Source organism: Cnephaeus nilssonii (genome assembly GCF_951640355.1).
Source record: "Cnephaeus nilssonii genome assembly, chromosome: 9".
NCBI lineage: Eukaryota > Metazoa > Chordata > Mammalia > Chiroptera > Vespertilionidae > Cnephaeus > Cnephaeus nilssonii.
This window is the reverse complement of record NC_137080.1, coordinates 25,606,399-25,618,841: the sequence shown is the minus strand read 5'-3', so window position 1 is coordinate 25,618,841 and position 12,443 is coordinate 25,606,399. Positions and strand designations below refer to the sequence as shown.

Here is a 12,443-nt window from a genome sequence, read left to right as displayed (position 1 = left end):
ATTGCTGTGACAGTTAATTTTCTGGGTGAATTCTGATGTAGCTGCAGAGCAGAGTATGTAGGGAATGAAGGTGGGCTGAAGACCAGTGTGGGTCTCAGGTGGGCTACAGAAAGGGTGATGGGAAGGGACCAAAGCCTCTAACAAAATTATAAAGAGCTCTGTGTGTTCCCTCATCTCTTTACTCTTGGTACCACAATCAGGTTAGTACTAGAGCAGTGTTTGGATAGAGTATGGGGTAAACCTATTTCCATAAACTAGCCTTGGATCCCATAATAGAGAATCTGTGGGGGGATGAATTCTTATTTCTAAATAATTAGTGAACATACTCTGGGCGATGGCATTGATAAACTGAGACTGGCTTCCTTTGAATTTTCATACTTTACAAAATGTTCATATGTAACAACCTTTTATGATTACTCTGATTTGATACTCTACTGAAGCACCCTTCCTCCCCTACCCCCGCCCCCCGCCCCTCCAAGTAAATTTTATAGTACTCACTGGCTCACAAAAGAGAACTGAACTTAAGATAAGCTACAAAAAGAAAAAGAACAACCCTGATGTACTGTATTTGTTTAAAAAAAAGTACCTGATTTTCAATTCTACTTACAAATATATAAATTCAAAAGCACTAACATAGCTCATTGCTATCCCAACAATTCATTGCTTGTTACAAATAGTTGATCTGTTTCTAAACTCAAAATCATTAATTAATGAGTAAAAACTGAAGGCCAAGAGTGTGTTTTGGGTTTTGTGGAACTGAAAAAATGTCTTCTGGATTCCATGGTGATTTTTGGTGGCACACTGAACGATAAAAGTTCCTGCTTTTAGATTGCCTAAGTAAATCAGCTCTGTCTTTCTGGTAGCCTTGTGGATAAGTTTACATATACCAGCACTGAGAAAAGTTGTCAATTTCAAATCCTTATTTTAATATTGAAGAGTTGATGTTCTATTTTTAAAGATGGCACATTCAATTATGAATGCATTTTTAGGAGCTGGGAAAGTTATAATGTATGTCATAGCAACTAACTCTACTAGAATATATATGAATGAGTGTGACTGAGGAGTTTCAATCATTATTATAATTTAAGAAATATTGAATATATAATACATAATAAGATAAAGGTTCCAGATTAATTTTCTAGTAATATTTAAGAAAAATATTCACCTGAATAAGAGGACCTCAGACATGGGGTAAATGGACTTGCCAGAGAGGAGAAATATTTTAAATTGAAAAAAAACTAAATTTCCTAGACTTCATCCTGTGTCCCCTTCTCCTTTAGTTTTCTTCTGAGACTAGAGCTTGTGTAACAGAAGATTAAAATGATTTCATCATAATCTCCTTTCCCACCCCACCAGCTGTCTCCCTACCCCACACTGCCTGCCCCTTCCCTGAGAAGTCTGCTCACTGAATAGAGAACTCACTTCCTTTTCTCCAAGGGTGTAGCTAGCAAATGAGTTGCATTTTAATGTTTTGTTTTCTTAAAAACCAAATGTTATACCTTATATTGAGATAACTGTGGAGCATAGAAATGCCCGTGCAACAAGGGACTAAGGCACCATTTTTTCTTTCCCTTTTCTTTTCTGCCTTGGGAGCAAAAGCAAAGACTAATGGGACCGCCAGGTGACTGGTCAGTCTTCTGAATCTTGGCAATATCTGTATCAGCAAATGTCACTGGGTACGGGGTGTCAAAGGATGCCATGACACCGACTTAACACTCTGCCAGGAAATAATTTTCTTCCATTAGAAATAGGGAAATAAAGGCACAACAGTGCCTTATACAAAGAAGTTGGTGAGTACCAACCAGAAAATCTTGACAACTTAGGACAATTTTGAAATGTTCTGGAATATTTTACAGAGAAAGCCATCCTTTTCTTGATTATGACACCTAAGAATATACCTTTCTGTTTTCTTCTCCCACCAAATGCACAATCATGACACAAGTCTTTCTCCAATGACTAATGTTTGGTACTAGATATATGCATGTTTATACATCAGCTTGACTTACCAGCAAAAATACTATTTTCTTAGTAATTGCATTTAAAAAAAATCAAATGGATCAATGTAGTTTTCAAAGGAGTGGTCTTTGAAAAGGGACCCATTTGGCAATAACATTGCAGGCAAAAGCATTGGGAAATCAACTTCATGATTTAGGAATGTGTCAAGGAATGGAGAAACTTCTGAAATAAGGTGCAAAATCAGAGTATCATTTGTCATCTTGATACAACCTTAGCATCCAGAATGGCCCCAATGCGATTAGTTAGGGAGCAGCTGATTGTTCTCTGAGACACTAGTGTCAGTGGAGCTGGTGGTGGGGAAAATGCTGTCAGTTAGACTGGCAGGCTTACTCTAACCCTCGCTACGGAATTTCTTCAATGTGAGTCTTCTACACAATGATGTCATAGACACGGCCCACTCTGCCGAGCCACTCTCTCACAGCCTGGCGAACTCTGATGTCCGTCACGTGACAGGTCAGCTGGCTGATGCATGGGAACACTGCTGGCTGGAGGGCTGTGAAGGTCGGGTCTGGAAGGATCTGAATCTGATTGAGAACTGTTAGCACCATGTTGGTCCACGCCTAAGAGAAAGGATTTAAGAGAATCATCAGCTTTCTCCTGTGGTTTCATTTGAACTCTCAGGTGTGGCTAAGCCCTGCCAATTTGCAAATGAGTTTTCTCAGGCTTTTAGGCTGTAAGAAATTAGTCTTTACTAATAAATTGTCATTTTAACTTCATATATACAGAGACTTTTCTAACACTAGAGGCCTGGTGCACAAAATTTGTGCATGGGAGGGGGGTCCCCCTCAAGCCAGACCTGCACCCTCTCCAATCCGGGACTCCTCAGGGGATGTTCGAAACTGGCAGTCGGACATCCCTCTCACAATCTGGGACCACTGGCTTCTAACTGGCCCCCCCCCCCCCGAACCCCCCCTGCTGGCCTGGTTGCCCCATGCAGCCTGTTGTTCAGTTGTTTGGTCGTCCCTCACTAACCTCCCTGCCAGCCTGGTTGCCCCATGCAGCCTGCTGTTCATTTGGTCGTCCCTCATTAACCCCCCTGCTGGCCTTGTCTCCCCACACAGCCTGCTGTTCGATCATTACAGTGACGGCGTCCTTGACAATTTGCATATTCCTCTATTAGTATAGATTATGAATCCCTTATTTTCAGCTTTCATAAACTATAAAAATCTTATTTAACCCTCAGTTTAAAAAACTCTCTTGCTTTTTCATAATGGGATTTCTATAGGCCATATAACACTTTTAATCAGCAGTCACTATAATGCCTAGAAAACGTGAAATAGATCTATTTTAATATAGGATAACTTTTAAAATCATAAGCAAATTTCCAAGACATGAAAAACAATAAGGTATGTTATTTGTCAAGAAGGTAATCTGTTAAAGAATAATCATACATCACAGTTTGACTGGACTTTTGCAAATCTAGTCTATGATTTTTGTGGATTCTGAGTTATGAAGTTGGGTTCAACATTCAAGGTACTTTAGTGGAAAATAACACATCTTACAAGAGATTCATACTATTTCTAAATTTATGTTCATTCAAAGAATATATCTCTGTATAGGTTCATGAGATCCTAGGGCCCAAGATTGTCTAATTTATTATGCCCTTAGCAGGAGTCCACAATTTCAGGAAAACATCAGATTGTTTTTAAAGGGCTCTCTATGACTCCAGATCCCCTCTACTTGTTTTCTCCCTATGAATATGAATATATGAATGAGCAGGCACTCAGAGCCCTCTGAAGAATGAGAATTTTTATGTGCTCTGGATGGGTTAGGAAAACTTGAGATGAAAACAGTTCATCGGCATAACCACCTTTATATTATTCTTCCTAACTATGGAATTTCTTCAGTGCATCTTCAAATGATAAACTCAAGACTCCATACCAGCTAAAGTGCACCCATTAAAAAACATATTTATTGTTGAATTACATATGTCTCCTCTTTCCTCCATTAACCCCTTCTCGCCCATCACCGGCCTTCACCACACTATTGTCTGTGTCCACGGGTTACGCACAGATGCATACAAGTTCTTTGGTTGATCTCTTCCCACCTGCCTTCCCGCTGAGATTTGACAGTGTGTTGCATACTTTTATGTCTCTGGATCTATTTTGTTCAATATATTCCACATATACGGGAGATCATGTGATATTTGTCTTTCTCTGACTGGCTTATTTCACTTCCGCCTGAAGTACACCCATTTTATAAGTTTTGGCTTCCATCTTCTCAATAATATCTGTTATAACCCATAAAAATAATTCCTGAAATTTTCTAATAATAAAACCGTCAGTTTCACCATGACATCACTGATACAGACATATCCTAGTCTCAGCCTCGGCCAAGCCCCTGCCTTTGGAGGGAAAGTGGGTCTCTTATTGGTGTCCATCCAATCTTGGACAGTGTATGAGTGCCCGGTGAGGGGGCGTGTGCATCGTTAGAAACCCAGCCTCCCCTGCATGGCTGGGGCAGTCCACCCCGCACTGTCCGCCCTGCAGGGACCCACCTGGATCTGCGCCTCGGCGTCCCGCACGGACACGCTCAGGGAGCTCCCGGTGGAGCCGGAGCGGGGCCTCTTCTCCCGCAGCAGCTCGGGGCCTGCGCTGAAGGAATGCCGCATCTGCCCTTGGTCCATCAGGTGCTGGGGCCGCTGCAGCAGCGGGGAGTCCGGGCCCCGAGGGCCCAGGGCCTCTCCCTTCTTCTCCACTTTGACCTCTTTGGGGAAGGAGGGCAGGTTGTGCTGCTGTTTCCTCTTTTTGTACTCCGTCATCAGCTTGGCGATGGTCCTGTCGGCCGCCATGCTGTAGATTTTGTTGCCCGCGCTCTCCCACCACTCCTTCTTCCTGCCGGGGTCCTTCTTCTCCACCTTGGGGCTCGGGGGCAGCATCAGCGTCTCCCCGCTGCCCGGCCGCAGGCTCGGGGACTCGCCCCCGTGGTCCCGCGTCTGGCTGCGGTCGTCCTCGGAAGGCGTGTCCTTCCCCGAGAACCCGCCCGTGGACGGGGTGGAGGACTCGGACTGGAAGGAGGGCAGGATGAAGAACGGGTCGCTCTTGAGGACGGGCGCCTCCTCCAGGCTGCTTTCCAGGTCCAGGTGCATCTGGATGTAGTGGTTGCACAGCTCCATGCACAGCTTGTGCAGCCGCTTGACCAGCCACACCCAGTCGGCGTTGCTGACGGGCTGCACGCTCAGCGAGGGCACGCGGGCCCGCCACCGCCTCTTCTCCTTGCCCCTGGGCGGGCTCACCTGGGCAGTCTCCTCGAAGATGTCCTCGTCCTCTGAGGAGCACTGCTGGGAGGAGTCTGTGCTCCTCTCCTCGTCCTCGAAAAGCACTTTCTTCACCTGCTCGGCAGTGATGGTTTCTTGGTGGGTGAGCACTGCGCAGACCAGCGCGTGGAAGTAGATGTTGAAGCTCATGGCAGACTGGCGGTAGAGGTTGGCGGCGCCCCCGATGCCAGACACCTTCTTCAGCAGGCACTTCAGGCCCGGGCTGGTGTCAAACTCCCTGGCTGTGCGGTAGGAGTCCAGCAGCAGGTCGAAGATGACGGCCAGGTTCTGCATGGAGATGTACCGGAGGAAGCCGGCCAGCTTGGTGTCGGGCACTTGGATGGTCTTCTCCTCTCCGGGAGAGGGGCCTTTGACGAACTCTTCCAACAAGATGTCATACAAATTCTGGAGCAACACCTGATGAGACAGTAAGCTCACCACAATTTCCCTGAAAGAAACACTTCAAATGGAAAGAAAGGGACTGATGAGTAACCTCCTGCCTTGTATGATACGTAAAAGGCATTACACATTTCAGAATGACATATGCAAAATCTAACTAAATTACTTATATTTGAACTTCTTTTAAAAAAGGGCATTACACAATAACCATTTTAATCATAATAATAAATGGAATTCCTGACACTTAAAATCTAGGAGCTATAGAATTAAGTTCTGACACTAATTAACAATTATCTACAAGCCTTAGGAAAATAACAGAAGAGTTTTATAACAACTGGTTTTTATATAGGCATAATTAGGACACATTTTATATCTGAGTAATGAACATATCAAATAAAAATAATAGCTTCTGTTGTTTTATTAATTTTAACTGGAATTTTTTCTTACACCCAGTAGTTTTAGCAATCTTATTGACGTTTAGCTTTCTAAGGACCAAAACAGTTTAACTGTTAATGCTTTAGATGCATATATGTAAAAAGTTCAGTGCTTCCAGCATGTGACAGAGGAGGGCCCAATACTTTCATTCTATTTCTGTGAAAAATGCCATTGGGATTTTAATAGGGATTGTATTGAATCTGTAGACTGCTTTAGGTAATATGAACATGGAATATCAATTTCTTTGTATCTCCTTCAATTTTTTCTTAAACAATATCTTCAGTTTTCAGAATACAGGTCTTTCACCTCCTTTGTTAACTTTATTCCTAGGTATTTTAATCTTTTTGGTATGTTTGTAAATGGTCTTGTTTACTTCATTTCTCTTTCTGATAGCTTTTTTCTGATAGTCTTTAGGGTTTTCTGTATATAAAATCATTTAATTAGCAAATAGTGACAGTTTTATTTCTTCCTTTCCAATTTAGATGCTTTTTATTTCTTTTACTTGCCTGGTTGCAGTGGCTAGGACTTCCAGCACTATGTTGAATAGAGTGGCAAGAGAGGGTATCCTTATCTTGTTCCTGATCTTAGAGAAAGAGCTTTTAGTTTTGCACCGTTGAGTATGATGTTAGCTGTGGGTTTGTAATATATGGATTTTATTATGTTGAGGTACTATCCTTCTGAACCCATTTTATTGAAAGTTTTTATAAATGGATGTTTATAAATGTTTATAAATGGATGTTGCATCTTGTAAAATGCTTTTTCTAAATCTACTGAACAGATCATGATTTTTATCCTTTACTAGAGGCCCAGTGCATGAAAATTCATGCACTGGAGAGGGGGCGGTCCCTCAGCCCGGCCTGCCCCCTCTCACAATCTGGGAGCCCTCAGGGGCTGAGGGGACTGGGCGCCGCCATCTTTGAGGGCGGGGCAGTCAATTAGCATATTCCCTCCTTATTGGCTGTGGGTGCCGCCATCTCATGATTTTTATCCTTTACTAGAGGCCCAGTGCATGAAAATTCATGCACTGGAGAGGGGGCGGTCCCTCAGCCCGGCCTGCCCCCTCTCACAATCTGGGAGCCCTCAGGGGCTGAGGGGACTGGGCGCCGCCATCTTTGAGGGCGGGGCAGTCAATTAGCATATTCCCTCCTTATTGGCTGTGGGTGCCGCCATCTTTGAGGGCGGGACAGTCAATTAGCATATTCCTTCCTTATTGGCCGTGGGCGCCATCATCTTTGTGACGGTGTGAGTGTCAATTAGCTTATTCCCTCTTTATTAGATAGGATTCTGTTAATGTCACATTGATTTTCGGATGTTGAACCATACTTGAGCACCCCTGAAATGAATCCTGCTGGATGGTGGCGTATGATCCTTTTAACATATTGTTATATTTGATTTACTAGTGGTACACTTGAAAAATTAGTGACTGGGGGAAACCAGGCATAGAACTTGAGAGGAGCATGTGGGATATTGGTAAAGCTCTATTTCTGAAGGTGGGTGACAGGGTCATAGTTATATTTTGTATGTACCACACACTTGACTAAAAGAGTGTACCTGAAGTTTCACTGAATTGGTTGCATTAATCAAACTGCTGTATTAAGCATCTAACATTTGGAAAGATCACGCACGCTCTCTAAAATGGAACTAGTTTTGATTCTGGCTCCACCACTTGGGAGAAGTGGCTCAGCCTCTCTGAATGGTAGTGGAAAGATCTAGCTACTGTCCTTCACATATTGTGCTCAAATATTTATCAGCATCACTTATAGTTTGTTGGAAGTTTAAATTGGAACACTTCAGTAGTTTCTTTCATCTTCAAGAACAGTTGTTTTTAAGCAGGATGGTAGTACAGGCACTCCTCATTTTATTGCACTTCACAGATGTTATGATTTTTAACAAATTGGAGGCAAGAGCCTCCACCAGTGAAATAATTATGCCTTGTAGTTTTTTGTTTGTTTTTTGCGCTACTTGCTTTATTGCGGTGGTGTGGAACCAAACCTGTAATATCTCTGAGCAGTGCCTATATTTAAAAAGATTAAGGTTCTCGTGGCAGGGCACATGTATTTTTTGTCTCCTGACAGCTGTGTTGCTCATAAGAACTTCATGTATTTCTCACTGATACAATATGAATCACACCTCAAAATTAGTTATTTTAAAAAAAGTTATATGTATTATGCTATAGACACACAGAGATATGTCCCCAAAATCAGATATTGAATCCTAACCCGCAGTACCTCAGAATGTGACTATCTTTGGAGAAAGGTCTTTAAATAAATAATTAGGTTAAGAGATGAAGTCATTAGTGGGGACCCTAATCCACTAGGACTGGCATCCTTATAAGAATGGGAGATTAGGACACAGGCAGGTACAGAGAGAAGACACAGGGAGGAAACATCCATCTAGAAACCTAGGAAAAAACCAAGCCTGGCGACACCTCAGTCTCCAACTCCAATTTCTGTTGTTTAAGCTACCCCATTGTGGCAGCCCTAGCAAATCTGAAATGTGGGAAAGTTAAAAGGCTAACAATTTTGTATGAAAGCATTTGTTAAATGACTCTGCAAATATTTCATTATTCCTAGAGAAAGCTTGGATTGTACTTAGCAAGGACTGGGTCTAAAGGAACTTTCCTATTTATAAGACCCTAAGTGTTTAAGCGTCGCTGCTTACCTTTTCTTGGTGTGTCCGTTTGGCTTTTCATCAGGAGGCAGCTCAATAATGAGCTGACAGGACTGGGCATGATCAAAGGTGTTTGGAGTCTTTGGTGAGCACTGGGTGTCCAACATAAACACCTGTATGGGTACACAAAGGCACAGTTCAGAGATCCACCTGACTCAAGAGATTAGCTGGCAAGTTGCTATTCTCTCTACTCATTTTCTCACCTATGAAATGAGGTTGATAATGGTTTCCTACCAGGTATATTTGTCAAGAGAATTAAATAAATTAACACATGTGTATTACATAGGAAAAACATTAGATAAGAATAGCAAATGTTCAATAAATGTTAGCTGCTGACACTAATAACACTACTACTTCTAGCACGAGATAATTCAACACTCTCCAAAGAGCCGGCACTGATGTTTAATATTAATTAAAAGTAAATAAAGGGGGGTGATGTTTGTAAAAGATCTCTGATTGTGACATCTGTTTAGTATCTTATTCTGTCCAATACAAAAAAAAAAAAAAGGACTTCTCTGGCTGTCTAGTAGAGTAGTATGGCCACATCGTTAGTCCTGACAGGAGAAGTGACTAAGAGAAGGGTAACCACGTCCTACGTTTTGACCCACGTGATTTCATTTTACATGATTTAACCTACTTCCCTTTGAAAATGAGTATTTTTAATGAACTTTTTCTTTCCAAAGTTTGTAAGCATTATCAGATTACTGGGTTATGTGAAGAGTGAATATAGGAGGAAGGTTTGGGACTGAAGAAAGAAATATTAAGACGTGAAAGATTCCCTAAATGGTCTTGGCTGTTCTCCATGAATGATCTATTCAGAACAGGATTCCATGGACACTTTCACTTCTTACTGTATGCACCTGGGAAAATTCTTTAGCTAGCTAGGTGTAACGGCTTTATATTTAGAGAAGCCACCCCTTTGGCTGCTCTAGTATTATAACTCTTGACATGTGCCAGAAGAAAAAGACCCTGGTGACACCTGCAAGGGTAAGTGCAGTTTAACTTTACTGATAAGTTACATTCAACTCTATTAAGAAAGAGAAAAATATCAAATAAGTGTGCCATCCTTAGGCACTCAGTCTAGCAGTGACAAAAATACAACAAACAAGAGATGGTGGGGAGGACCATAAACGCTATCAATTGGATTCAAGTCATTTCTGGTGAAGAACCGTACTGGCAAGAGGTCAAGGTCCCTAAGGGAGTGAAAGGCAGCTTGGGACTCGCAGCAATGCGTCAAGCTTCTAGAGCCACTGGGATCACGAGGCCCAGCCCTTACCCTTACCTGCTGAGCCATGGCTCGGATGCGCCAGTACTCGGCTTCGGCACTGGGGGAGGAGGAGGGGGCTGCCACCCTCACCTGGCAGCCTTCCCCGCTGAAGCCCTCGGTGCTGCTGCGGAAGCAGCCGAGCAGATCCTAGGGAGAAACGCAGCCGTCATTCACCGGGTGCCGCGGGGTGGATGGCACTAGGGTCTGACACTGTCACTGTGTCGGAGACTGCCTGCTACGAGGAAGGCGGAATCCAGGTGGCCAACTCGACAGGGAACTAAGTAGGACTGGACCCTGCTCTGGTTCTCACCCAGCATTTTACCTTCACGGGCTTGAGTGTGGCAGAGAATGCGTCCTGCAGGGCACAGCAGGCCAGCCTCCACATCTCTTCCGTGAACACAGGGCCTGCTGTCACGAGAACGTACCTGCCAAAAGAAACCAGATGTCTTAAATCCATACATTTTACTGCTACACAACTTAGACCCTTAAACACACACTTATTTCACAGTGTCCTTACAAGTTTTGCTGTCTCATCACTTGCCTTCAGTCAATCAGGTGTTTCATGGTCATACTACGACTTCCAAAACCATTTCAATGTAAAAATATCAATGGATCCCTATTCCAAAAAGGCCAATGTTTAAACTTAGGCTTGCATGCAAGACTGTATACATTCTGTACTAATTTTTCCATCCTAGCCCTGTTGTCCATACTACTCCTTTAAAAATAACAAACAAAACGAAATAAAAAACGCTTTTGTCACTTGTAATTCTTATCTCTATGTATTTGTTCACGCTATTATCCTGCCTGCAAAGTCCTGATCTGAGCAAGTATCATTACTAAAAGCCCCGTTGACCACCTGACTCCTGTCCTTTCTCAGCATTTATAGTTACTCCTTACTGTGATGATTTTCACGGGACTCTCTGGTATGCCCTTTAGAACAGGCTCTCTGCTCCTTGAGGGCAGGGCACCCGTGTAATGCCTACACAATAAATATTTGCCAACTGAACACAGAAATGAAGAAATATTAGCATATAGTTATTTTTATAAAAATCTAAAAAGTAGATTGTTACCACAAAGGATAATTAATTCCCTTGGATTTCATAATGAAAACTCCGGTTTCGTAGATAGCGAAGGAACCCCTTTCTCACCTAATACAGGAGCAGCCCACTCTGGAGATGGTTTCCGTGGGCTTGGCCACACAGGCTACCAGTAACTCAAAGAGGTCCTTCAGCATGGTGTTGATCATGCTCTCATACCTAATGTCTGCAGGAAGAAGCACAGCAAGTTTCACTCAACACTATTGCAAAGGAGGAAAGTCAGTGATAAGAAAATAAATATCTGTGATAAAAATATATAACATCCATTTTTGATTTATCAAGATGAAATATGTGGTTCACTTTCATGTGCTCAAGAATATTTTTCATAGTTAAACATATCATTTATTTACTTAAGTAGAATATAATATATAGCCTGAATACTAGCTAGTAAAACATTTAAATTCTTAAAAAAGGCGGGGGGGGGGGGGGCGGGCGGGGATAAAACACACTTTCCTTACTGCTGATAGAATTAAATTGGATTAAAAGCTATTGGAAAACAACTACAAAATCTCTCATCCTACCACTCCCTGAACCCATTGAGTCTGGTCTCCATACTATCCCCAGGCTAAAGAAAATAAGACTTTCACAAATCACATTCTGTTTGCCCAATTCAAGGAACACATCAGTATTCTTTTCTTCCAAGTCCTTGTGAGGCCACAGAAGCAGTTCTCAGTAGAATCCTCAAGGGCCCCATGCTGAACAAAGCAGCTGGTCAGGAGCAGCTACCCCTAGGGATACACTTGTCAGCCTACATGTGCAAACAGCCACTTCTTTTCTTTCTCAAGTCCTCCCTCCCCCCAAAGGGTAAATCTTTCTGCTAAGCTTCCTAGAGACACCTTCTTACCTTTGCTTTTTGACTCTTCCTTGAGGTCAAGTTCTCATTCATTTCTCTAACCCCTCCTAAGAAAGAAGCCTCTCACACCTCTTCCTTTATACTTCTGCATGCCTTTCCCTTTTCTTGCAACCTCTAGAGCTAGCAGCGACATTCCTCCTCTCACATTTCCAGATCTTTCCTTAGCAAGAGTCATGAGCAAGAATCTATATTTCCCTAACGTTACCTACTGGTACCACCGCAGTCAGATCTATCCGGCGTCTGGCTCCCTCTCTACCTGCGGACTTCAACATACCCCACACTTCCAAGTCATTTTTCAAAGCCCCACAGATATTAAGAACCTTATCGTCACCCCTTAACCTGTTAAGCAACTTCTTTCCCATAATTTCAGCCTTTTCTAAAAGCCTGCCTCCTTCACTTAGCCACCCCAGATGAAGCAGGACAGTAGAAAGCACCCCTCCCTGACCCCCA

The 12,443-nt window shown here is 42.8% G+C and overlaps 1 protein-coding gene across 5 annotated transcripts in view; it reads right to left on the bottom strand.

The window, feature by feature from the left end:
* Nucleotides 1-1,404: 1,404 nt before the first annotated feature.
* Nucleotides 1,405-12,443, bottom strand: part of ARFGEF3 (ARFGEF family member 3) — a 123,360-nt gene continuing 112,321 nt past the window's right edge. For all 5 annotated transcript variants that reach the window (XM_079781094.1, XM_079781096.1, XM_079781097.1 and 2 more), the window contains 6 exons: nucleotides 11,192-11,306; nucleotides 10,366-10,468; nucleotides 10,059-10,190; nucleotides 8,768-8,889; nucleotides 4,514-5,732; nucleotides 1,405-2,576 (listed from right to left, as the gene is read on the bottom strand). In XM_079781094.1, the coding sequence (XP_079637220.1) occupies nucleotides 2,385-2,576; nucleotides 4,514-5,732; nucleotides 8,768-8,889; nucleotides 10,059-10,190; nucleotides 10,366-10,468; nucleotides 11,192-11,306 (1,883 nt within the window). In that variant the 3' untranslated portion in view covers nucleotides 1,405-2,384. The remainder of the gene's footprint in view (nucleotides 2,577-4,513; nucleotides 5,733-8,767; nucleotides 8,890-10,058; nucleotides 10,191-10,365; nucleotides 10,469-11,191; nucleotides 11,307-12,443) is intronic.